This window comes from Chiloscyllium punctatum, chromosome 8 (genome assembly GCF_047496795.1).
Source record: "Chiloscyllium punctatum isolate Juve2018m chromosome 8, sChiPun1.3, whole genome shotgun sequence".
Lineage (NCBI taxonomy): Eukaryota > Metazoa > Chordata > Chondrichthyes > Orectolobiformes > Hemiscylliidae > Chiloscyllium > Chiloscyllium punctatum.
In genome coordinates, this window is record NC_092746.1 from 70,399,990 (window position 1) to 70,427,336 (window position 27,347).

Below are 27,347 nucleotides of genomic sequence, written 5' to 3' on the forward strand. Positions count from 1 at the left end.
ACCGCCACACCAGGTGTCCAAGAGACTGCCATGCCAGGCCAAGCCAAAAGGCTGCTACAATGGGTCAAGAGACCGCCATGCCAAGCTGAAAGATCTCCATGCCTGACAGTGGATAGTGTACTTGTTTTATTCCAAATAAAATAGTGGCCATTTACACTTCAATAAATATATCAGAATCAAATGGCCAGAATCTGAAAAGAGTCTGAGCAAATTAGACTCTGGTAAGATGTCGTACAGAATGGGATGAGAAATCCACTGTGGTCTATCTCAATATCAGGAGCATCTCATTCCACAGTTTCTGCTTTTCACAAGCAGCATGGCTAGTTACTTGTGAGGCAACAGCAGGTTTGCCATTTAAAGGGAATTAATGCTTGTTAAATATATTGTTAATGGCACAAACCACCTCATTAATGTTCAGCTTCCTATCTTACCCAATGTAACAAACAACTGATCCATGGCCAGTTCGCTATACAGAAGGCCTTTGGTTTGATGGTGGCCATAAATCCAATGAATGTCACTAGCATATACTGATGGAAATGTTTTCTAGGATCTTTGAGCCAGTGTTCTTGTGCTGAGGCAACAAAGAATGTTCAGCCTTTTCTGCTTCACAATTGAAAATAGAAGTTTGGTAGACTTGTGATGTTCCCAGTTAGGTGGTGGTTGCTGCTGCACACACTCTCAGTTTGGGCATAACATCTGCATATGCTGATATCAGTATCAAGTGACAGATTATTGATGATTATAGAACCTGGATACTATGAATAGCCTCCAATGTCACATTATTACAATTGCTACACAGTGGTATGGTGCATCCCAGATCATGGCTTTTTTTTCCCTAATGCTGGTAGTTAAACCATACTTTTTACAGGCACTGTCTGTTGGTCCCTGAAAGTGTCCTTCAGGGTAGAATGCTCATGTGGCATCATCAGTGATGCAGTGTACAAATCATAGATTAGGATTAAGTAGTGACTGATCACCTGCATTTAATGACCTACCCCTTGGGGTTTTAAAAGAAATAGCAATTAAAAGAGAAAGTTATAAGTTTTCATCTTCTGGAACAATTCCGAAAGATTGGAAGGTGGCAAACATAACTGAAATATTTAAGAAATAAAAGAGAAAACAGCATTTATTTTTAACAAAAGGTTTAGAAGAATGGGAGGTGATCCAATTTAAACATATACAATTTTAAGGAACTTTTACAGAATAGATCCTAAGTAAATATCTCTCATATTTGGGGAATCTAGAAGATGGATTCACATTTTCAGAATAAGGAGTTGTTTACTGAACGCTGAGATGAATGAAAAACTATCTTTACTCAAAGGATTTGAATCTATGGAAATCTCTACCTCAGAGAGCAGTGGAAATGCAACCATTAAGCATTTTCAAAATAAGTTGCTAGAGTTATAAGTACTAAGGAAATTAATGGATATGTTGTTAGTGCAGGGAAGTGGAGTTGAGATAGGTAGAAGCTCAGCCCTAAATCGCAGTGTAAACTCAAACAACCTTGCTCCTGTTTCTTATGCTGCTACCTGTGAGGTATTCAAAGAAAATTGTGCTATTTAAGGAGGAAGGATTCACAGAAGACAAGTACAGATTTCAGTCGGTATTCATTTACAATTGGTGAACATGCGAGAAAAAGAATGTGTAAAATGTGTAAAGTAGCTTTAAGAAAATTTCAATAAGTATGCATATTATTCTTTTACATTATTCTGTTTTCAGGTTGACACTGCTATTCAGGAAACTAAGAATATAATGACCGTGTTGATGAAGGTTCTTTCTCTTTGTTACAAATTGTTAAAAAAGGTAAGACAAGGAACTGAACCTGCACATAAAAGTAGCTGATTGGCCCAATTATCAATAATGAATCATTTCAGCATAGAAAGGTTGAATCTTATTTGTACAAAATAGCATTGCTAAATTGTTACAAGTGTAGAAACTGCAAGTCTGAAATAAAAACTTAAAATGTTGGAAAGTAATTTCTGATGACAGGTTATTGACCTGAAATATTAACTCTCCAGAGATGCTGCTTGAGTTGCTGAGTCATTGCAAGAGTCTCTATTTTTAATTTATAATTGGGGAGGGTGATCAGATGAGGAATTCTATGTAAAACTAATTTAGCTCATTGTCAGAAGTTTGTGAATTCAAGCTCCAAAAGTGAATTGAGCACATAATCGTGACTGAAGGATTGTCAGGAATGTCATATCTTTCACATCACCTTCAACTAAAGCCCAGATCATGTTCACTGTTGAAACAGACCTATTGGTCATTCATCTTACTCTGTATATGTATATAAATCTATAGTGTATTTTTTTAAAAGGCTGTTATTAATTATCCAAGTATTGAATTAGCTGGCCATTATAACATTGCTTTTGTGGGATTTGTTGTTCACAAATAGTTGATTTCGATGGGAATTGACAGGGAAATGCTGAGAATATATTTCTGCAATGTGATAAACTGGAAAGAAAAGTTCCCTGTTTTTAAAAGTAAAGGATCGCCTATTTAAGGCATTTTCTTTGCTCAAATAGTGGATGATCTGTGGAATTCTCTTCAAATAGCAACAGAGGCAGGTTAATTCAATATCTTTAAGTTAGCTTTTCTCCTATATTTATACATAGGATGAGAGCATTGCTAGTTAGTTGGTTATTGCCCATCCCTAGTTGCCCTTCAGCTGAATTAAGAATTTAACAGGAAAGTCAACCACATTGCTATACATGTGGAGTCACATGTAGGCCAGACCAGGTAAGGATGGTAGATTTCCTGAGTGAACTAGATGTGTCTTCACAACAATCACAACAACCATTAGACTAGCTTCTAATTTGATCTTTGAAAATTATTGAATTCAATTTGAATTGAATTTGCCAGTTGGTATGGTGGGATTTGAACCCATGCCACTTGAACATGAGTTCTGGATTGCTAATTCAGTTACATTACCATTACCTCTTCACTTCTTGATTGACAAGGAGTCATCGGGTATCGGGTAGTCAGGAAAGTGTAATTCAGATCACAGTCAGATCAGCCACAATCAAATGGCAGAGCAAGCTCAAGAGATTAAATGGCCTACTCCTGCTCCTTTGTGCATATGAATGAATATTCATTATTTGTTAGAATATTTGGAGGGCATTGCAATGAGTATAGTTCTTTATCCAACCAATTTGGGTTCAAAGAGAATCTACTAAGATTCCTGTCCATCCCCATGCTGAAATACTAGCCTTATATTGGAAGAATCATATGATGACATGAACATCAAGAACATCACTGTTGGATAAAATGTAGCATATATTTACTCACAGAATATAAGTTGACTTTTGCATTTGATTTTTGTGGCCCTCAAGGATCTGTAATTGTCTCCATATTTTCTTTACAGTGTAAAGTGGATCAAACCTTCATGGGTTCTCCCCACAACTGGAGAGGAAACCAGTTGCAGATGGTTTCAAATGGTGAGAGCTTAGATGGTCAGAATACAGACACGTTTGGTGTGAAATCTCTGGAAAGGCACATGGCAAATTTAACGTTCTTAGAAAGCAAATGACGGGTCAGGTCCTAGAGAGGCTGTAACACTAATAAAAAGCAAATGTCACATGTACTGTAAAATTTATGCAGTTTTAGCTGCAAATCTATCAGCTCATTGTTTGTTAAATTTGTAGTACTTAATGTGTGGCTAAAAAAAAAACGGGTGTTAACCCTGACAGATTCCACCACTTGGAGTTGTGACTGTTTCAAACCTCCCACTTTAAACAGTATTTTTTATCTTTGGCTCTGTAGTATTTTAAGTAACACCTAATGGAATGGCTAAATATCTTGTTTAAATATCTTCTCAGAATTGTGTTCATGGAAGTTTATTTTTTTCTTAGCCTGCTGATACCTTATTTCGATTCATTTGTGAATGTGTAATTGATGCGATTAGTCCTTTGATGCTGCTATGGTCAAAAATGTGTAAGAGCATAAACTGGATATTACAGGCAAACGTTACTGCTGTGTAAGATAACTAAAACCAAATTATTATATTTGCAGGTAGGCTATTGCAACAAACTTGATAACTTGGGTGCACCTAAATCAGAAAAGGCTGTACCACTGTCTTACTTTCTTTTCTTGCTTCTCCCTATTCAAGGCGTAAACTTTCAGGAGAAAGGCCCAAGCTTCCTTTTAGTCAAATTTATACCAAAATAATTGAGATATCTTATTTTCTGTTTCAGAATATCAAGTTTGTGTTTTTTTTCTCTCTACTACCTACAAATTAAAGTTCTTGATAACAAATATAAATTTATTTTGAAAGTATGTATTTTGTGTTTAGGAAGAAGAGCAATCAAACAGATTACAAGTTTTAGAGGACAAGTATTTTAATGAATAGAAATCTGACATGTGTTCTATCTCTCCATCACATTCTTCCCCCATGAACTCTGTACCTAATGTCACTATTTTTCTGGTGATTTTGATATGCAGTGCAGTGGGGTTGGAATGTTGATGCATGAACCACTGGAAATATTTAGTGTAAAGAACTTCTACTGGATTTGTATTACCTGTAAAGGCAGTTTTTAAAACAAAAACTTCTCTTACAATTAACATGTAAAGTTTTATATTTTTAAAATAAAATTCTAATTCGTTAATCTTCACCACCTTTTGTGTATTGTTTATTGAATTTCATACTCAGAAGAATCATGAATTGCAATATAAATATTAATCAGATGTATTTGTTGCTGCGACTCCCATTAAAAGACTGTTTTTGATGCCGTTAATCAGAGAAGAATCCCTACAGTGTGCAAGCAGGCCATTTCCCATGGTTAATCCACCTAGACCACACACCCCTGGACACAATATTGGAAATTTAGTATGGCCAATCCACCTAACCTGTACATCTTTGGGAGAAGACACACTGAGAATGTGCAAACTCTACACAAGCAGTCATCCAAGGGTGAAATTGAACCCATGTCCATGGTACTATTGAGCTGCCCTTTAATATGCTTACATCATGACATTGTCAACAGAAATTTTCAACTTTTATTTGAAACCACTGAAATGCTGCGTGTGGTGTAATCTATCCCGGAGTTACTTCATTGAGTCCTTTGACATATGCAGAGCTTCTCGGTTTCTCAATACAAGCTGTATTTGAAGACAAGGGATACTAATCATAAAAAAATTTTTCCTCCATTACTAGCAAAACATCTGTCAATCAGAAGATTATTTTGAAAATAATGTCTTTCTGCACTGCCTGATCCTGAATAAACTCAAAAGTTTGATACAATTTGAATTACCAATGTAATATTTCAGCCATTTGATTGCAAAAACAAAGACATGAAAACATATCTTTGGTCTACCTGTATGTGCCTTGTGTTAAATGGATCTAGTTAACTTAATTTAATAAGTCTAATATTGTGGATGCTACGCTGATACACATTTTTGATGTTTAAAAATTACATGTTTTTTTAGAAACATTGAACTTAATCCACTCCAGTAAAACTGTTTATCGAAATAGTACCTACTACTAAACATCCAAAAGTATCAACCTGTATGGTTTCAATTTTTAGCGTTCAGTTCAGCATTCCAACTGAGAGTGTGCAACAGAACAGTACAGCACAGGAATAGGCCCTTCAGCCCACCATATCTGTGCCAACCATGATGCCATTCTAACTTAATCCATTCTGCCTGTATGTGGTCCATATCCCTCTATTTCCTGCTGGTTTGTGTTTGACGGAAGGCCTGTTAAATGTTGACATTGTATAAGTGGTACAGGCTTGGATTAATACATTTTCCCCATTGAATATCAGCAAAGCCAAATTCAATAATTGGATAAGATTTCTGAAACCATGCCCAATACTTGAGCAGACAGACAGCAGCAACTTTTATGCTGATACCAGCAACAGTAGTAGATTCAAAAGATAAGCAAAAATGTGTTATTTTCCTAATTACAACATGAGAGCACACCTGGCGAAATTAGAGTTGATGTTTCATACTGACTTAACAAATACAAATGACCATATCTGTAATTATTCATTTCCAATTTAAAATTTGGCAAAATTGCAAGTGAGATTTTTCTCCAAATCTACATCAATTTATAAAGCTCTTTTTTTAAAAAACCAAGTGCATAATTCATTCAATTATATATTGCCTTGGGATGTATTGACTGCCCAGATGCTCAGTATGAATAATGGGCAAGATGTTAGAACAACATTCAATTAAACCTAATTCCATGCAGCAGAATTTCTCCGTAGAAAAATACACAGGAATTAAAAAGATCAGGTCATTCAGACCCGCAAGCCTGCTCAGCCCTTCAATACAATTGATTCCTGATCTAAATGTAACCCTAACTCCACATTCCTACCAGATCACTGTGACACCCCAGTAGTTAATTTGCCAACCTGAAAAAAACTTCTCTGTTTCCTGTCAGGTAGTCAATCTTCTATCCACATTAATAAGTTGTCACCTACGCACAAGTTATTTCTTGTCATAACCTTGGATATGGAATTTTATAAAATGGCTTATGGAACCCCACATACATCATTATCTACAGGATCCTCTTTATCCATTTTTCTAATTACTTACTTAACCCTAACTCATTAGTCAGCTGAAATATCCCTTTCACAAAGGTTTTCCAATCTACTAAGATGTTTCTTGAATATGGGAAATTTTGGAAGATCACAATTAATGCATCTAAATCCCTACAGCCACTACTTTTAAAAATCCTAGGAAAAAAGCCATTTGAGCCAGGGCTCTTGTCTACCTCCTAATGGTTTTCCCAGTATATTTCCTTGTTACAATTGTTTTATGTTCTTCCCTTGTGATTTTAAATATCACAATATTCCCTGGTTTCTCATTAATTCCCCATTCTCACTCTCACAGGCGAACATAAGTTATTCTTTTCTTCAACATTTCTAAATTTCTAGTGAGCTTTCTAAAACCTTCGTTTTCTCTTTGTAATTTATGGTTTTGTTCATTAACCACTGATTTCTAAAATCTTTTCAATACTCTAAACTTCGTAACCATACTTTGCATCCAACCCTGTGCCACATGTCACCTCAGCATATTAAAAGCTTAAACTAAAATCCCCAAAAACACTCTTCTCCAGCCCCAGTATGTTGTTGAAGTACAAAGATGTGGGTATCAATGGTAAAGTAAGCAAGTATAACTTTTAACTAATTTAATTAAAAATATATGGTGGTGGCCTTAACTTGAGACCAACATGTGGACCATGTGGGAAGGCAGGTAAGAGTCAATGTTGGTGTTACTGAAGTTGCAGAATTGTATGTCTACATGATGAAGAAAACACTAAGAGGGTACGAAAAACAGAAATATTTTCAAAATCATGATTAAAATCAAAAATTGAAATATTTATAATACACAAATTCAAAATCTCAAAAGATAGATGGAGTCTTCACTTTAAAACAATTCAGGATATTTAGCTCTATCAAAATCAAAGTGAAATTTAATAAAGCTTCACAGATTAATTTCTGAATAGCATTTTACACTGGTTTTCAAATTAAACGCCATTATACAAAAATCCTTCTCATTAAACAAGGTTAAATTTTAAAACAACTTTAAACTGGTATTTCTAGGAAAAAGCAGGTAATACAATAACTGACTTTTTGTATATTGTTTTAAACATTATTTTCATTGAGAAATGAACTGAAGAAAACTGACTCTAAAGAACCATCCCCAGTTATCCAAGTATACAATTCAAGAGCAAAACTATTGCTTCATCACAGATCATCCATTTAATCACTTCCTTAAAGTATGTTGCTGCTTTAAATTTTCAACTGAAATAAAACAGCTTAACTTAAAGAATACAATCGCTAAGAGACGTGGGGTCAGTATTTCCCATTATTGCTGCTGTTGTTTTGTGTCTCTTTGAAATAATATCTTGATACTGTTCCTGGTTAATTAAACCTTGGGTTATACTTTTGCTTTCTTCAAATTTGGGTAATACAACAGCAATGTATCCTTCTGTAGATGGCTGATTATGGGACAGAAAGAAATATACGTTAATACAAATGACATAGCGCAAACCCTGGTAAATTAATGGGTGATAATCTTATTTTACCTTTTTTTGTAGAAGGCTGGGCTCCTGGAGAATATTTTCATTTACTTCCAGTAAACGTCCTCTGATACAACTGCAATAAGAAGGGAACTTGAATGGAAAACAGCTATTTTTTGTTTTCTTTATACAACAGTTAATATTAACCATAAAAAGTAAACAACTTCCTTTTTCTTTTCTCCCATTTAAGGATTATTTTCAATTATCTTTCTGCCATTGTCAGCCATTTGTGAGTTGTTTGCAAACAAGAAAAGCGTATTTCCTTAAACAATCATATTTGCTGTTTTGCGACAGAACATGGTTTTTAAATTTGCAACAGGACATTTCTCATGACCACAGGGTGGCTCTGTTGCTTTGCATATAACTTTTGGTTTCAAAAAAAAAGTGAAAAATATTAGTTTTCAAAAACAACATGACTGATGAGATGCAAGATTCAGCACATATGCAAGCACACAACCATTCTTAGCAAGTAACTTGATACCCAACTGCTTATAGAGGAATTTTCATTATTCTACATTATTATGAATGTGTCAGCTCAAATCACACTTCTGGACAGGAACACAAGTCACATTTATACCATTTACAAGGTATAAGGCTGGTGTGCAATAGAATACGCCTCATTTGCTTGGATTGGTGCAGCTGCAAGAACACAAGAAGTTTAATACTATACAGGACCAAGCAGCCTGTTCACCATATGGAACATTAACTCCTTCCATCACCAATGCAATAACTCACAAAGGCTCTATCAGCAGCACCTTCCACATCCACAATCTCTATCACTTAGGTTACGGGCAGTTAGTGCACACCACTGCCTGAAAGCTCCATGAAAACCACACACCATCCTGACTTGAACCATATTGCTGCTCCTCCAGTGTCACTAGGTTAAATTCCTGGAACTCATTCCCTACAAGCTCTGTGATTACTTATACTCTATTTATCGCAGAAGTTCAAGGCAGTAGCTCAACAACATCTTTGAGTAATTAAGAATGGGAAATAAAACCAGCATTTATTGAGGAATAATGAATACCACTTTACACGAATGTGTTTAAGAGCCTGGGTAAGTTGCTACAGTAGATGGCACATACTACTGGCATTATGCAGGCGTAAGATGGGGTGCTAAACAGGTGGTTTTATCCTGATGGTATGTTGTTGGAGTTGCTCTCATCACAGCTGGTGGAGACAGTGAGTATTTCATCACATTCCTAGCCTTTGCCGAGCAGATGATGTATAAGCTTTGAGGAGTCAGGACATGAGATACTCACTGTAGTGTTTTCAGCCTCGAAACATGTTCTTCTCTTTGTATAATTGTTTCTGTTCAAAGATAACCCCACCCCAGGGTGTTGACAGTGGAAGGTACAGTGATTGCAGTGTCAAGAACTGATAGTTAGAATTACTTTTTCTGAAGATAGTTATTTAACTGACACTTGTGGCACAAATGTTACTTGCCACTTGTCACCCCAAACCTGGGCACTGTCCAGGTCTTGCTGGATTTAGACTTGGACTGCTTCAGTATGTTATGATTGGTGTTGAATGTTCTTCTCAAATGACCTTATGATGGAGGGAAGGGCATTGATGAAGCAGTTCAAGATGGTGGGTCCTAGGACATTACTCTGAGGAACTCTGTAGAAATGCCTTGGAATGGAGATCACTGACCTCCAATATTCACAGTCAGCTTCCTTTTTGCTGGGTACGACCCCAACCAATGGAGTTTCTGATGCACATTGACTCCAGGTTGTCAAGAGGCCGTCACTCTCAGCTGTCCTCTGGAATTCACCTCTTTTGTCGATATTTGAACTAAGGATGTAATGAGATCAGGAAATGAATAGCCGTGGTGGAACACAAATAGAATATCGATGAGCAGATTGTTGCTAAGCAAGGGCTGCTTGATAGCTCTATTAAGTACTTCTTCCAACACTTTGATGTCAAGAGTAGACTGATGGGGTGGTAACTGCTCAGGTTGGATTTTTTTCCGCTGTGTACACAGGACATATCATCAGTGGGGGAATTTTCAACATTGTTGGGAAGATACCACTGTTGTGCCTTGTACTGGAACAGCTTTGCTGGAGGCCTGGCAAGGTCTGCAGCACAGGCCATTAGTACTAATGTTGGAATGTAATCAATGCCCATAGCCTTTACAGTAACCAGTGTCTCCAGCTGTTTGATATCACATGTAGTGGAGCTAATTGGATAGAGACAGGTATCTGAGATGCTCGGGAGCTCAGATAGAGGCACAGATGGATCAAACTCAGCACTTAGGGCTGAAGATTGTTAAAAACAATTCCTTGCAAAAGATAAAGCTTGTGTGCTGGGCCCCCATCATTGAGGAGGGTAACATAGTGGAGCCTTCTCCTCTAATGAATTGTTTGCTTGTCCAGTACCATTCACGAATGCGCACGGCAGACCTCAGAGCTCCAAGATCAAGAAAAATGCTGCAAGAAATTTGAAAAACAAATCTGCTGGACAAACTTAGCAGGTCTGGCAGTATCTATAGAAAGAGAAACCGAGTTAACATGGAGTACAAAAGGACTCTTCTGCAGAACAAATTACACAATGTTTTGCTTTGGAAGGCTTAGATCAGATGGGTTGGTTGTGAAATTGTTTTGCTCCGTCTACCTCTTGCTACTTATGTTGTTTGGCATGCAATAAGTCTTGTTTTGCAGCTTCACCAGGTTGACACCTCATTTTTAAATAAGCTCTGTGCTGCACCTGGCACTTCACTGATCCAAGATTGATTCCTTGGTTTGAGAGGAATGGTAGAGTGGGGGATATACCACGCCATGAGATTTCAGATTGTGTTAGCATGTTTCTGCTGATGTTGGCCCACAGCACCTCCATACCCAGTCTGTAGTTGCTAGATCTGTTCAAAGAAGATTCCACTGAGCACGGTGATACAGTACCACACAACACAATGCAGGGTAATCTCAAGGTGGGCTTTGGCTCCACAAGAACTGTGGGGTTTGGTAACCCTTCCAGATATTATCACAGATGGATGCTTCTGCATTAGACAAATTGATGAGCAAGTTGAGAATGCCCGTTCTGATTTATGGTCACTGGTCCTGAAACATTAACTCAGGATTTCTCTCCACACATGCTGCCAGACCTGCTGTCATTTTCCAGCAAATGGTGTTTTTGTTTCTGAGTCTCAGCATCTGCACAGTTCTTTCAGTTTTTGTTTCTCTCCCCGCTCGTTAGCTCCATCATTACCTGTTGCACAACCTAGAAAGAGATTGTTGATTACAGACACTGAATTTTCCCCACACAGAAAACATTCAGGAGGATTTCCAGATCATATCTGACCTAATGCTATTACATCTTTTGTGGTCTAGCAACAATGTTGAAGATATCCAGGGAGACTCCTTCACAAATTACATACCATTGTGCGCCATCTACGGTCAGTCTGCCCTGTCAGTGGGTGTCCAGACTGTTGTTCAACTGGCTAGCAGGTCAGCTGTCCAATTTTGGGAATCTCTGAATTATAAGTCCAGTACGTAATATAATCATCTCCCTCTAGCAGTCATCTGATAGCATTAAGATACATAAAAGGATTTCCCAAACACATCAATTCTATATTGAGCTAGTCCACCCACCACTGCAAAATGAGTGAACATCAAGACCACCATATCAGTATTAAGCATTATGACCCAAACAAAAATCATTTTAAGAAGTTTGAATGGAATATCAATTCATTGCGCCATGGAAGATAACAGCAGCTTTAAAGAAGCCAAAACCTTCAGCCTCTCTCTGCACTGCTGTTCTGGTGCCCAAACACATGTACCGTCACATCTTCCAACTACTCCTCCAATCAATAAACAAGGAGACACATGCAACCCTTAATCTGACCCAACAATGCCTCTACCATGTTTTCTTTGAACAAGTTAGGGATTTCTAGAATAGAGATTTGCAGTCAAAGATTTCCATCTATGGCCAGTATGAAAGGGAAAGTCCAATATATGGCTCAGAGAAATATCTCAAATACACAAAGTTAATGTACAAAAATAAAAGGCAATTTAGGTAAATTTCACAATAGTTGGAATATTTAATGAATTTCACATAATTATCACAGTCTAGAAAAAAAGAGAAAGACCTTGCCTGTATATTGTGTATTCCTCACCATCTATACAAAGTATTCTGCACAATGGTGCAAGTTCTGTTAGAAACTGTCCACCCTGAAATAAGTTTAAACAAACATATATAATCAAATAATTTCACTAACCAGAAAGATAACCTATCAATATCTCAAAGCAACTATTTCTAACAATTTTCCTCAAACTGGCTTAAAATGAGCTTAATAGGATAGTCACAAGTGCAAACCTTGCAGGTATAAAAAAGGTGCCAATGTTAACCAAATCAAAGATGTCCAAACTGCACCTAAGGTCACATGGAGCCCTGCGAAGAGCTTGTGAATTGCCCAAAACAAAAAGAGGTATCTTCTATAGCCACTGCATGCCAGCACTGTGTCTAATATCTACTGGTCACTAAACACATTAGAATTTGTATAGCTAGAAGACTGGCCTCATTAGCAATTTTGAAAATAGAAGCCTCGCCACTTGCTCATCTTCTGTGCTTGACATGGAAAAGCTACCTTGCTATCAGATCATTGTTCATTGTGCCTAGTGCAAACTTACAAATCAGATTTAAAATACAAATCAAACTCATAGCCTGGTTCATTTAAGCTTCCAACAGCAGAATACATTCGTAGCCAGGGACCCATGTTCTGCAAATGAATGGAATATGTTCAAGTCTTGTATCTTTTTTTGAATGATACCAGAGCTTGGGACCCTAAATTCCAGGTTGGTGGTACCATGGCAACACCCCAGCCAATCAGTGCACCCTTTTACAGTCATTACCACAATTAATAATAGGATCGATATTAAGCTACAAATTTAAATCAGTTGGTAACTTAACTTAAAGTTTACAAATCAAAATTGGTGTTTTGGATAACTGATTGGAGTTTTAAAATCAATTTACAAGAGAATTCACCAAAATAAATGTCATTGAACTTATTTTGGCTCAAAGATCTTGGAGGACTTGCAATAAAAATGCCCAAAACAGGGTAAAAATACTCGGCCTCCTGTAGAATAAGGTCTTTTTGAATTTAAAAAAATGATTGGAATGTGGGTGTTCCTGGATGGGCCAGTGCTTATTGCACATCCATAGTTAAACTTGTGACAGTTATGAAGAGCTGCTTACTTGAACCGCTGCAGTGCTATAGGTACACCCACAATGCTATTAGAGGGAATTCCAAAATTTTGATCCAGCAATAATAAAGGAACTGCAATATATTTCCAAGTCAGGATAGTGATTAGTTTGAAGGGGAACTTGCATTAGCATTCCCATTTGTCTGCTGCCCTTATCCTTCTTGATAGAAGTGTTGGGGGGGTTGCAAGATGTTGAAAACTTCTGCAATGAAGCTTGTCAATGGTAAGCACTGGTGATAGAGGGACTGAATGCTTGTGGGTGTGCTTTTGATCAAGTAGGCTGCTTTTCTTGGATGGCATCAAGCTTCCTGAATGCTGTTGGAGGTATACTCATCCAGGCAAGTGGAGAGTATTCCCCATCTGACTTGTGCCAGAATGTGTTAATAACAATGGCTTTTGAAATCTGCAGGTATTGCTAAATGTGAAAGGACAGCAAATTTCAGAAAGTGTATTCAGAAGGATTGGGTCTTCCAAGAAATTTAAAAACAAACTGAAAAAGCTAGATGAAATATCCAATTCAGTTCAAGTGGACACAATTGTACAATATGAAAACATTGGGTGAAAAAAGGGAGCTTTAGAGAATGAATGTGCTTTATAACATTTACAAATCAAATTGGGCTTATATATTATTGCACAAAAACAAATCATCAGTATACAGCTTTAGCTATTGTACACTACGAAAAAAATTTGAAAAGCACAGGTATCAGCTTCACTTTCTTTACAAAAATAAGAGATTTCAAACAAACATCTAAAAGAAAACTCCATCAGAATCACAATAAGAAACAAAAGCCACATAATGTGACATGCATAGATCCAAGTTACTTTATGTTAGCTGAATTGTTTTTGCAAAGTTTTCATTTTGCTCTTATGTATACTCTCCAAAATCTTTAGGTCGTAGATCTAGAAACATAGGAGGCCACTGATAAAGCAGATTTTCATTTAAATCCTGCTGAACACCTCTACTGAAATAAACTTATGTGATTGCCAGGCTGAGCTTTTTTTAATAAAAGTGGTGACCATGGGTTTAAATAACATTCCAAGAAATAAAATGTTTCAAAAACATTTATTAAAAAATGCCTACATTTACAACAGCATTGACTCATTCTATTGCTTCTACATCCAGGTCATAGGAGAGGGAGAGCGAAGTGGGGAGGAAAGAGAAGGGATTCAAATAAAAAATAATCAAAACGTACCCGTTTAGATTTTCCTGAAACCTTGTTTTGTAGTCGACTACAGTTGGCACTGATCTGGTAGCTAATGCTTTTTATTTTTCTCCCACTCTGTAAAAGAGGGTGAGATTCTGCCAAAGTGATGACACATATCCTATTATAATCAAAAGAGTGGATTGATTTAGAGCTTTAAAGCGAATAAAAAGAATAGGCCTACATGCTTCCAATGTTAGTATAGCGCTATATGTTTACATTGTCAGGATTCCGATAACTATATTTAGTTATATGATTATCATGCACCAATTTTATTAAAGATATCATTAGGGACCAATTTCATATGTTGACAGGGTTAAGATAGACTAATAATAAAGATAAGTAAATGGTTTGTTCAAGAACATAGATAGAAAATCTACTTCCATTTCATCAACACCAACTCATTTCTTTGGAATGATAAGAGCTAAAACTAATTTTGAAGGGCAGTCATTACTGTTATTACTTTAAGTGTAGTTAATCATGCTATTGTTAAAAGGTGACATAATATATGCACTTGACAAGGTCCAAGAAAAATTGAGTTGAATGACTAGTTAATGAATTGCCTTGGTTGGGTTGGTTTGAAGTAAAATATTAGCCAGAACATTGGTAAACTAAACCAATCTTTGTCATGCAGCATGAGTAATATCGCAGGTCATTATACTCTGTTTGTTTCAGTGGTATGTTCAGACCCTGGAGAGGAATTTAAATCAATAACCTCACTAGTGAGTCAACCTTGAACTACATTTTAAAAAGGACAAAAACTCAGTGTAAAATTAATTACTTGTGCTTTCTTGGACCAACATCATGTAGGATTAATTTTATGTTTAAAAAAAGTGATCCTCACTTAGCACAGTCGCTAGGTATTTTGCAATATTGTCTAATGATTTAACTGCATGCTTTGGAACCTTGTTTAGCTACTTAATTCTTTAAGTCAGATTTCACAAATACTTTTAAAAATGATTATATACGTAAATGCAAAAGGAAAATCCATTCTGTCTAAATTACTTCTCAATTTATATATTGTCAAACAATTACATACATTAGCTTAGATTACAGGAAACCTCTGTTACTTGTATCTTTAGTAAGATCACAAAACTGTACAATATTCTATTATTCTTTATGAAATAGCAATAGTAATACAACACATCACACATACCCACCTATTAGAATGCTGTAAGATACAATGATCTTCACACTGTTTCCCTTTAACATCTGGAATAAATAATGTTGTCAAAAATTGCAAAGCTGTACATTTTCACACTAAATATTCATCCATTCATTAAACTAACATTTCAAACTACATTTTTAAAAAACACCTCTTAGCAGTACAAAGTTATTATATTCCTTTTTTAAAATTTCATTTGAAACAGATCTTACATCTTCTTGTTAAATTCATTCATTTTATAACTTACATGCTCTGTGAACTTGTTGGTCCCCACACCCTGCCAACACACATTGCATTTTGTCCCCTCACCTCATCAAAACCTGAATTTATTCACATACTATAATCAGTTCTTGATTCACAAGGTTTCTTGGGCAAGTCCTTCTAAACCAGTGATCACTATCATTTACAAGAACAAGAGCAGCAGATACATGGAAACACCACCACTTGCAAGTTCCCTTCCAAGTTCTTGTTCCTTCCTAATTGATCTGCTTGCCTTGACCCATATTGCTAACATTCCTCCCTTCAACATTATAACATAGCCAGTTCCTCTAAGCACAGATGTTGCCTATCCTACTGAGTATTTCCACCACGTTCAATTTCTAATTAAAATAATTGTTGGTTATTCAATGTTTCATTTTTGGGACCTACTGTGTTAATTGGTTGTTATACATCTAAAATAACTGACTACACTTCAAAGGGAATTCATTAGATGTGAAGTGCTTTGCCAGAAATTTGCTTTCACAAATTGAAAGCTAGATCAGGATAAAGAACAGGTGCTTAGCAACACAACCAGCATGACTGTTGCTTACATAGTCACTGTTAATTTCAGTTTAACTGGGGGGGGGGGTCCTAGAATGGATGATATCCAACAACAGACGCAGTTGAACTGCAAATTATTTCAAGGCAGTTGTACTAAATGGGAATGACCAGCAGAAAGAAATCTACCAAAACTACACATGAGGCAGACAGTGAAAGCTAGAAATCCAAATACAAAAATCTGGACACCAGCAAAGACTTCTAGAATGTGCAACCAGTCCAAGTTATGCAAAAGTCATTACTTATCAGGGTAATGCACAAAGGGAAGTACAGAAGCCAGCCCAGATTGGTGTGAGTTGCCAAATCTCTAAAGCATTATAGTCACTCTTGTAAACTGTTTTACTTGTTTGTCTAGTTATACAATATGTATAATGGGACTCCTGTGGCATAGTTAGTATCCTTTAAGCCAGCAGGTCCATTTGTATAAATGACATGTTCATATACAACCAGATGTCTGTTCATGATAATAATATGCCTTTAAGAGACTTGCTCATGTCATCATTGTATCCTAGACACAAGGGCCTCTTTCTGATTTGATTTGACTTATTGTCATCTGTACCTAAGTTAAGTGAAAAGTTTTGTTTACCAGCAGTACAGGCAGATCATAGTAAGCAAGGGTATATCGATCATAGATCACAGGGTGAAAAAAGAGCCCTAGACAGAGGCATACAGGTTATATCACACAGGGCATGCACTCGGCAAGATCAGAATTATTTGAAGTTAGAAAGTGCATCCATCAGTTGAGTAACAACAGGGAAGAAGCTGTTTTTCAACCTGTTGGTGCATGTTTTCAGGCTTCTGTATCTTCTGCCTGAGGAAAGAGGTTGTAGGAGAGCATTACTTGGGTGGGATGAGTCTTTGATGATATTGACAGCCTTTCCACAGCAATGAGATATGTAAATGGATGGAAAATTGACTTCCGTGATGGTCTGGGCTGTGCACACACCTTTTGTAGTTTCTTACGGTCCTGGGCAGAGCAGTTGCCATACCAGGCTGATAATGCATCTGGACAGTATGCTTTCAATGGTATATCTGTAAAAGTTGGTGTGGCTCCTTGTGAAAATTCTGAATTATCCTGGAGTCACTCAAAGATGCCTTTGTAACTTCAGAGCTTACCATCAGTATAAACTCATGTGCTCATGAATGTAATGTTTGCATACAAGAGCTAGATATAATACAGATCTGCTAAATTCTTCAATACCTACACATTTTATGATTGAGAGATAATAAACCACAAGGCAAAATACCCTAGTAAAAGCAACATCACATGCTATCCTTGAAAATATGTTGAAAGCCAATAAGCTTTAATTTTGCATTCCCCTTAATTTAATAGTTTAATTTACCTGGAGTGTCAGGGGCTGAGGGGTGACCACATTGAGGTTTGTAAAGTCATGAGGGGCATGGATAAGATAAATAGACAAAGTCTCTTCCCTGGGGTGGGGCAGTCCAGAAGTAGAGGGCATAGGTTTAAGGTGAGAGGGGAAAGATATAAAAGAGACCTAAGGGGCAACCTTTTCACGCAGAGGGTGGTACGTGTATGGGATGAGCTGTCAGAGGAAGTGGTGGAAGTTGGTATAATAGCAACATTTAAAAGACATTGGGACGTGTATATGAATAGGAAGGATTTGGAGGGATATGGGCCGGGTGGTGGCAAGTTGGACTAGATTGGGTTGGGATATCTGGTCAGCATGGATGAGTTGGACCCAAGGGTCTGTTTCCATGCTGTACATCTCTATTACCCTAAAATAGGGCAGTATTGAGAGAAAGCTTGGAAGGAGGCCAGTGTTCAAATTAATTAGACTCCTGAGAATAATTACTTCATAAAAACACTAGTTATCTTCTGATATTGTAGACATTTTCTAAGCATGCAACTAAACAGATTCCAGTCAATCTGATATGCATATTAAAACTGGCCTTCAGCTACCCAGGTATTGACTGGAGATAAAATTGCAGTTCGAATTTGCATTTTCAGCTTAATACACACAAATATACAAAGTAGATCACATGGCCTCTCAAGCCTGTTCTGAAATTATATTAGATCACAGCTGATCAAATTCTATTCTCATCTACTCCAAACAAAAACTAGAATCTAAATATTTTTAAGACAGCTCGATAATGATAAGGCACAACATTTTAAAGTCACACAACCCTCAAAAATCTGACCTAAACTGAAAGGGTGACTCGAATTTTAAAAAAGCAATCTCTAGTTCTGACCCACAAAATGAAACATCCTTTCCGCATCCACCTTGTCAAGACCATTCAGGATTTTAACTTCAGATCAAGTCAACCCTCACTCTAAACTTCAGTGGAAATAAGCACAGCCTGCTCAACCAATTTAAATACAACACAACAGTGCAGATTTCAATCCAGTAAATCTTCTCTGAGTACCTCCAGTGTAATTATATCCCTATAAAAGGAATCAAAACTAGATATTGTATTTCCAGCTGTAGACATCTGTAGGGAATCATATCTCACTAACTTGATTGAGATTTTTGAAAAAGTAACAAAGAAGATTGATGAAGGCAGAGCAAGGGACATACTCTAATGGACTTCAGTAAGGTGTTCAACAAGATTCCGCATGGTAGACTGGTTAGCAAGGTTAGATCACATGGAATACAGGGAAAACTAGCCATTTGGATACAGAATTGACTCAAAAGTAAGAAACAGACGGTTTTGATAGAGGGTTGCTGGAGACTGGAGGCTTGCGACCAGCTGTGTACCACAAGGATCAGTGCTGTGTTTCATCATTTATATAAATGATTTGGATGTGAACATAGGAGGTATGGTTAGCAAGTTTGTAGATGACACCGAAATTGGTGGTGTAGTGGACAACGAAGAAGGTTACCTCAGAGTACAATGGGACCTTGATCAGATGGGCCAATGGGCCAAAGAGTGGCAGATGGAGTTTAATTTTGATAAATGTGAGGTGCTGCATTTTGGAAAGGCAAATCAGGGCAGGACTGAAACACCTAACTTAGATTAGATTACTTACAGTGTGGAAACAGACCCTTCGGCCCAACAAGTCCACACCAACCCACCGAAGCACAACCCACCCAGACCCATTCCCCTACATTTACCCCTTCACCTAACTCTACGGGCAATTTACCATGGCCAATTCACCTAACCTGCACATTTTTGGACTGAGAGAGGAAACCGGAGCACCCGGAGGAAACCCACACAGACACAGGGAGAATGTGCAAACTCCACACAGTCAGTCACCTGAGGCGAGAATTGAACCCGGGTCTCTGGCGCTGTGAGGCAGCAGTGCTAACCACTGTGCCACCGTGCCGCCTACCTGAGGTCCTGGAGTGTTGCTAAACAAAGAGTCCTTGTAATGTGGGTTCATAGCTCCTTGAAAGTGGAGTTGCAGATAGACAGGATAGTGAAGGTGGCATTTGGTATGCCTGCCTTTATTGGTCAGTGCATTGAATATAGGAGTTATGACATTGGTTAGACCACTTTTGGAATACTGCATTCGATTCTGGACTCCCAACTATAGAAAGGACATTGTGAAACTTGAAAGGATTCAGAAAAGATTTACAAGGATATTACCAGGATTGGAGCTATAGGGAGAAACTGGATAGGCTAGGACTATTTACCTGGAGTGTCAGAGGCTGAGGAGTGATCTTATAGAGGCTTGAATAGAGTGGCATGAATAGAGTGAATAGCCAAAGTATTCTCCACGGGATGGGGGAGTCCAGAACTAGAGTACATAGGTTTAAGGGAAAGATTTAAAAGGGACATAAGGGGCAACTTTGTCACACAGAGGGTGGTGCGTGTATGGAATGAGCTGCCAGAGGAAGTGATGGAAGCTGGTACAATTGCAACATTTAAAAGGTATCTGGATGGGTATATGAATAGGAGGGGTTTATAAGGATATGTGCCAAATGCTGGCAAATTGGACTAGATTAATTTAGGATATCTAGTCAGCATGAAGTTAGATTGAAGGATCTGTTTCCATGCTGTACAACTCTATGACTCACCGACGCTCGATATAACTGAAACACATCCCTTTACATTCAATTGCTCAATAGGTGACAGCATTCTATTAGCCATCATGATTGTGTTACATCTGCATAATAACCTGTTACTTATGCACAAGAACATCCAAATCTCTTTGCACCTCGAAATTCCACAGCTGTTCTCCCTTTGATAGTGTTTTTCTTATTCTTCCTGTCAAAGTAGACAACTACACTTTGCCCAAATTATACTCTGCCAGATTTTTGTCACTTACCCTATCTATACCCATCTGCAAGATAGAAATTCCATATATTTAGTGTTTATGTTCTTAGGACATCCAAGAAGTTTTACAGGCAATGTTGAGTCTCATTACATTTTGAGACTCAAGATATTCAGGTACAGTTTTTAAGCAGTTCGAATCCTCTCCAATTTGGTTTGGGACTGCAATATCCACCCTCCTTGAAAATTCTAGACTGGCAAACTGAATAGGGAAACCATATGCATTTTGTGAAGTTATTTTTTACTAACCATTTCATGATAATATAGATAATAGAAAGAATACAACAGTTGCCCATGAACCATCTCCACATGGTCTGACAGGACCAAATTAAAAACGTCATCATGTACAATGGAATCCTTCCAATCAGAGCGAGATTTTGGGCTGAGTTTAGGCTGTGTTTCCATCGAAATCCAGATTATTTCCCTGAATTTCTGCGACATGGAAAGACAACCTAATTCCCTCCTTCCAGACTTTGGATATAGAGTACTGTATTGTCATCTCTTCCACAATTTGGAAAGCAGTGTCAGTCTACTGCTCGCAAATCATGCTGAGGCTGGGATCTTGCCGTTCCTGGTGAGCACGCCTCCTGTTATTCAGCTGCGGGGCCACTTTAACAGCCCAGGTGCCGGGGCCTAGCCTCGGGGACAGGCGGAGCGGCCGCTGTCGGACTGACTGCACCCTGCAGCCGAGGCGAGGCCTGAGCCGAGGGGAGGGGACCCCGCCAAGATACAGCCGCCTACCTGTCTTGTACCAGCGTCTAAAGTAGCGATCGACCATCGAGGGAAAGGTCTGAACCGGCGCCTCACCCACCTCCATCACACACCGGAAGTAGGGGAAGTCTCCTAGCAACAGAGCGGAAGTGCTTGATGGAAGCGTGGTGCTGTGTGTTTGTTCCAGCTTCAGACTGATACTCAGAAACTAATTGGTATGCAAAGTGGAAATGTTAATACAGTAAGGAAGGAGGGTCATCGGAATCGAAACGTTGACTCTGCTTTCTTACCTGCTCAGTTCTTCTAATATTTTTCTGTTTTTTTTAATGTTTATGCAGGATGCCTGCCACATTTTACTGCACTTTTGGCAGGTGACCACAATGCAGAATTTCACCATGCAGCTTCCTGGATAACTACAGTGGATAAAGCTTCTAAATCTGATTATTCCGATTATTTCAAGAGACTGCAGCTTCTATGCCTGGAAAAGTTGTACTGCGTTGGGAAAGGTATTTCACATGCCAGTCACTCATTCGGTTGAAGCTCTCCTGTCCAGTTCCATCCAACTTACAGCACCAAAACAATTCTCGCTGATTCAGAAATGATATCTCCATGCCTGTAAATATGTTGCCTTATGCCTATTTGCATTCACATGTCTCTTTACAGTTTGGTACACAGTGCTCTGCCGCCAATAGTCCTAAGGTTGATTGGGACATTCCCAGAGCAAAGGTTATCTTCTATTGAGTTCAAGAAAATAGAAAGTTCAGAAGTGAAGTCAAATAAAAGAGGTAGAGAGACTATGAGAAACAGCTAACTTCAAAGGATTTCATTGATGTTCCATAAGTACTTAAGTAATTTAAAAAAAAGTGAGACAACAGTTGGCAAAAAGATTTATGCTTGAATTAGAAAACATGGCTGAAATCTCAACTATTTCAATCAAGACAAAAGATGTTGCTGAAATTGTGGAGGAGCAGTTACTTGAGATACTGCATGGAAATAAAAAGAAAAGGGATGGTTTTGGCAAAACCTATTGTACTCAAAAGTGGGACCATTTGAGGATGCATACAAGGATATTAAGAGAATTAAGGTATTAATTTTCAAATCCTCTGTAGGTTCCAGAGGACTGGAGAATTGTAAAAGTCCACCTTTTTAAAAAAATGTGAGGATGAACGCAACTGCTACAGTTCAGTCAGTTTTTTTTCTGTGATAGGAAAGCCTTTAGAAATGATATTCTGGAATTTAATTAACAGTCAGTTGGGCAAATATAATTAAAAGAAGCAAACATGGACTTATTAAGGGAGTATTGTTTCTAACAACTTGATTGAGTTTTGATCAGATAACAGAGAGGGTGAATGACAAGAATGCAGCTGATGTGGTGTACATGTTTTTAATAGAGCACCACATAATAAGCTTATCAGCAAAGTTGAACCCCACAGAGTAAAAGGGAAAGTGCATAGCTGCAGCTGGCTGAGTGACAGCAACCAGAATAGTTGTGAACAGTTGTTTTTCTTGATAAATGGTATTGTATAGCGCAGTTTCAAAATTTGCAAATTAAACAAAGCTTGTAATTATTGTGAACTGATGAAGATAAAGATGGACTTCAAGAGAATATGGATAGCATGATTATAAGAGAGAGGTTGGAGAGGAATGTGGAGCGAATTGGTGGGAAGGAAGATGGACAGGCATGAGGGCGGTGCCAAGTTGGAAGGCACCTTCGAACTTGGTACTGCCCTCATGACCTGTCCTACCTGTCCATCTTCCTTCCCACCTATCCGCTCCACCCTCCTCTCTGACCTACCACCATTACTCCCACCTTTATCTACCTATCGCACTCTCACCTATCTTCCCCACAGCTCCACCCACCTCCCATTTATCTTCCTAACCCCTTGGCTCACAAGCCTATTTCCTGATGAAGGGCTTATGCATGAAATGTTGATTTTCCTGCTCCTTGGATGCTGCCTGATCTGTGCTTTTCCAGCACCACACTCTACTCTGATCTCCAGCATCTGCAGTCCTCACTTTTTGCTGATTGTAGGAGAGCATAGGACCTGAGGGCACTGCCTCAGATTGAAGAGATGACTTTTTGACACTTTCTGTTACATGAGCCATAACTTCCATTGTTTAAATATGACCATAATATTTAGAAGCAGAATCAGGCCATTCAGCCCATCAAATCTCCACTGCCATTCAATCATGGCTGATGTATTTCTTAACTACCTTCTCCCTGTGACCTTTGATCCCCTTAGCAATTAACCTATCTCTGTCTCAACTACACTCAATTCCTTGGCCTACACACCTACTGCAGCAATGGGTTCTACAGATTAACCAGCCTCTGGCTGAAGAAATTGTTCCTCATCTTAGTTCTAAAAGGTCGTCCCTTCAATCTAAGGCTGTGCCCTCAGGTCCTGGTCTCTTCTACAAGTAGAAACTCTGTTCCACATCCACTTTATTCAGGCCTCTCAATATTCTGTAAGTTTCAATGATATTCTCCCTCTACATTCTCAACTCCAATGCCCTCAACTGCTCTTCACATGACAAGCCTTTCATCGCTGGGCTCATTCTTCATCGTTCCAAAGCCAACACATTTTTCCTTCGCTACGGACCCCAAAACTGCTCACAATATTCTAAATGCAGTCTAACCAGAGCCTTATACAGCATCAGCAGTACATTCCTAGTCTTGGAAGCATCCTGTCAAAATGAATGTTAACATTGCAATTGGCTTATAACTGCCGACTGAACCCTCTTGTTAACCTGAAGATAATCCTGAACTAGCATTCCCAAGTTCTTTTGTGCTTCACATTTCCAAAGCCTATCCCCATTTAGAAAATAGTCTATGTCTCCATTTTTCCTACCAAAGTACTTAATCTCACACTTTCCCACATTGTATTCCAAGGCACAAATCAGGAGTGTGATGAAATGCTTCCCACTTGCCTAGATGAGTATAGCTCCAGCAACACTCAAGAAGCTTGAGACCATCCAGGACAAAGCAGCCCACTTAATTGGCTCTACATCCACTCCTTCCACTACTGATGCTCAGTAGCAACAATGTGTACCATTTACAAGATGCACTGTAGAAATTCACCAAAGATCGTCGGACAATATCTTTCAAATCCATGACCACTTCCATCTAGAAGGACAAGGGCAGCAGATACATGGGAACACCAACACCTTCAAGTTCCCCTCCAAGCCACTCACCATCCTGACTTGGAAATGTATCACTATTCCTGCACTGTCACTGGGTCAAAATCCTTGAATTCCCTCTCTTAAAAACAACGTGGGTCAAACCACAGCAGGTGGACTGCAATGGTTCAAGAAGGCAGCTCACCACCACCTTCTCAAGGTCAGCCAGGGACAGGCAATAAATGCTGGCCAGCCAGCGACACCCACATCACACAAATGAATGTTTTAAAATCTGCCATTTTGTTTGCTCAGTCTCCTCGTCTGTCCAAGTCCTTCTGCATGCTGCCCACTTCCTCAATACTACCGGTCCCTCCAGCTATCTTTGTATCATCTGCAAACAAGACAATAATGCTCTCAATACTTTTGTCCAGATCGTTAATGTATAAGGTGAGTAGTTGCGGTCCCAACATTGACCCTTGCAGAACTGGGCGGCACGGTGGCACAGTGGTTAGCACTGCTGCCTCACAGCGCCAGAGACCCGGGTTCAATTCCCGCCTCAGGCGACTGACTGTGTGGAGTTTGCACGTTCTCCCCGTGTCTGCGTGGGTTTCCTCCGGGTGCTCCGGTTTCCTCCCACAGTCCAAAGATGTGCAGGTCAGGTGAATTGGCCATGCTAAATTGCCCGTAGTGTTAGGTAAGGGGTAGATGTAGGGGTATGGGTGGGTTACGCTTCGGCGGGGCGGTGTGGACTTGTTGGGCCGAAGGGCCTGTTTCCACACTGTAAGTAATCTAATCTAATCTAATCTAAACTCCACCAGACACTGGCTGACATCATGAAAAAGACCCCTGCTACTCTCTGCCTTCTGGCAGTCATCATGTGGACTTCACCTGATGAAAGAGCACTGCTCTGAAAGCTTGTGATTTCAAATAAATGTATTGGGCCACAACCTGGTGTCGTGTGACTTCTGACTTCTGCCAGTCAGCCAATCCTTCGTCCAGGCCAGTATTTTCCCCCTAACACCATGGGCTCTTATTTAGCAGCCTCCTATGTGGCGCCTCATCAAGGACCTCTGAAAATCCAAATAGATCAAATCCTATGGCTCTCCTTTGACTAACTTGCTTGATACCTCCTCAAAGAATTCTAACAGACCTCCTCCAATGAATCCTTGCTGACTCAGCCCTATTTTACAATGTACTTCCAAGTACTGTGCAATCTCATCCTTAATAATGGACTCAAAAAACTTAATAACCAAGGTCATGCCAACCAGTCCATAATTTCCTATCTTCTGTCTCCCTCCCTTTTTAAACAGGGCTGTTACTTCAGCCATTTTGCAGTCGTTTGGCACCCTCCCTATCTCCAGTGATTCCCAAAAGATCACACAAATTCCTTAGCTATCTCCTTGAGAACTCTGGTATGTAGTCTATTTATCCACCATCAAACCTTACATCTTCCCCAGCACCTCTTTAGTGATAGTCATTAGACTTGCCACTGCCCATGACTCCCTTGAAGTTCTGGTATGTTGCTGTGTCTTTCATTGTGAAAACTGATGCAAAGTACCTAATTAGTATGTCCACCATTTCTTTGTTCCTGTCACTACAGGTCGTTATGCTGTAATGTCTCTGCGCTATAGAAAATCACTCTATGGAAAACTGTCATAGAAAATGGCGCTGTGCAAAATCGCTGTAGAAAATAACTGTAACCATTTGGTAGAATGTTTGCATTATCCAAACAGCATCCACAATTCGTCAATCACGTAATGACCAATTCTTGTTAACAACACGCGCGTTATACCAGAACAACCTCTACTTCAGCCTCATTTTCCAATGGTCTAATGTCCATTCTTGCCTCTCTTACTATATATAAAAATAACTTGCAATCTTCTTTCATACTTCCAATCAGCTTACCCTCATATTTCAGCTTCTCCCCTCTTATTGCTTTTTATTACATTCAACTGAGGTTTAAGCCTTCATTCTGGGCTTTCAAAATCTCTGCAGTCTGTGTTTTTTGTTCTTTGGGGGATTTATGGTGTAACTTAAGGTACATCTTGTGACAGTCTTTCCCCAAGTGTGTTAAAAGTAGAGCTACTCATTTTTGCTCTAGCTCATTAATTAAAACTAAATCCTGCCAGTTCTGTTTCATATCTTTTTTTTTATTGCAACCAGAGACAGGAGAGAAAATTTTACAGGCATTGTGCGACTCACTGAGTGATTTAGCTGTAGACTGCTTCTTTGTTTACTTTTCCTTTTCAGTGGCTTTTAGCAGCTTTCAGCAGCATTGAACATTTCAGTGTTCCTCCTTTAAGAGCAGTGCTTCTATTAGAGATCTTCAGGTCTTAATTTAAGCTCCATTTCTGAGACCTTGTCACATGTTCATGGAATACAATGTATATTGTATTTTGTTTTTTTTTAAGAATTGTTATAAATTGGCTCCTTGAAATGAGTCCTTCATGGCAGAAGTCACATGATTAGGAAGCAGATTAGTATAGCTTCTAACTAAGCTGTCTCCTTCTGTGTTCTATTATTCTTTGCTGCTGTTCATAGAGTCATAGAGATGTACAGCAAGGAAATAGACCCTTCGGTCCAACCCGTACATGCCGATCAAATATCCCAACCTAATCTAGTTCCGCCTGCCAGCACCCGGCCCATATCCCTCCAAACCCTTCCTATTCATATACCCATCCAAATGCCTCTTAATGTTGCAGTTGTACCACCACTTCCTCTGGCAGCTCATTCCATACCCGTACCACCCTCTGTGTGAAACGGTTGCCCTTTAGGTCTCTTAAATCCTTCCCCTCTCACCCTAAACCTATGCCCTCTAGTTCTGGACTCACTGACCCCAGGGAAAAAACTTTGCCAATTTACCCTATCCTTGC

General features: G+C 38.8%; 2 protein-coding genes and 1 long non-coding RNA gene across 6 annotated transcripts in view; 2 read left to right on the forward strand and 1 right to left on the reverse strand.

Moving 5' to 3' along the window:
* Positions 1-4,610, forward strand: part of ctnnal1 (catenin (cadherin-associated protein), alpha-like 1) — a 314,649-nt gene extending 310,039 nt beyond the window's left edge. The window contains exons 18-19 of the mRNA XM_072575745.1: positions 1,720-1,803; positions 3,365-4,610. Coding sequence (XP_072431846.1) covers positions 1,720-1,803; positions 3,365-3,529 — 249 coding nt within the window. The 3' untranslated portion in view covers positions 3,530-4,610. The remainder of the gene's footprint in view (positions 1-1,719; positions 1,804-3,364) is intronic.
* Positions 4,611-7,284: 2,674 nt separating this feature from the next.
* Positions 7,285-21,489, reverse strand: abitram (actin binding transcription modulator). Of its 2 annotated transcripts, XM_072575750.1 has the most exons (7): positions 21,388-21,489; positions 15,587-15,638; positions 14,418-14,547; positions 12,116-12,192; positions 9,680-9,820; positions 8,033-8,102; positions 7,285-7,945 (listed from the first exon to the last, which is right to left on the reverse strand). In XM_072575750.1, the coding sequence occupies exons 1-7, from the start codon at positions 21,461-21,463 to the stop codon at positions 7,769-7,771; spliced, it is 723 nt and encodes a 240-aa protein (XP_072431851.1). In that variant the 5' UTR covers positions 21,464-21,489; the 3' UTR covers positions 7,285-7,768. The 2 variants fall into 2 exon arrangements, with proteins under 2 accessions (XP_072431851.1, XP_072431852.1); XM_072575751.1 differs by lacking the exon at positions 9,680-9,820.
* LOC140480625 (uncharacterized) overlaps positions 21,411-27,347 on the forward strand; it is a 54,403-nt gene continuing 48,466 nt past the window's right edge. Inside the window, exons 1-2 of one of the 3 annotated variants that reach the window (XR_011961355.1) lie at positions 21,411-21,572; positions 21,696-21,863. This is a non-coding gene — a long non-coding RNA (uncharacterized lncRNA). The remainder of the gene's footprint in view (positions 21,573-21,695; positions 21,864-27,347) is intronic. The other 2 variants (XR_011961354.1, XR_011961356.1) reach the window with 2 other exon arrangements.

What these genes read in the sequence shown, in the direction of transcription:
- abitram (XM_072575750.1), bottom strand. Translation starts at nt 21,463, where the DNA reads ATGGAGGTGGGTGAGGCGCCGGTTCAGACCTTTCCCTCGATGGTCGAT. An exon ending in ATCTTACAGCATTCTAATAG is followed by an intron (nt 14,548 to 15,586) that starts GTGGGTATGTGT and finishes TGATTATAATAG; the next exon opens with GATATGTGTCATCACTTTGG. An exon ending in GCTGACTGTGAATATTGGAG is followed by an intron (nt 8,103 to 9,679) that starts GTCAGTGATCTC and finishes TTCTTATTGCAG; the next exon opens with TTGTATCAGAGGACGTTTAC.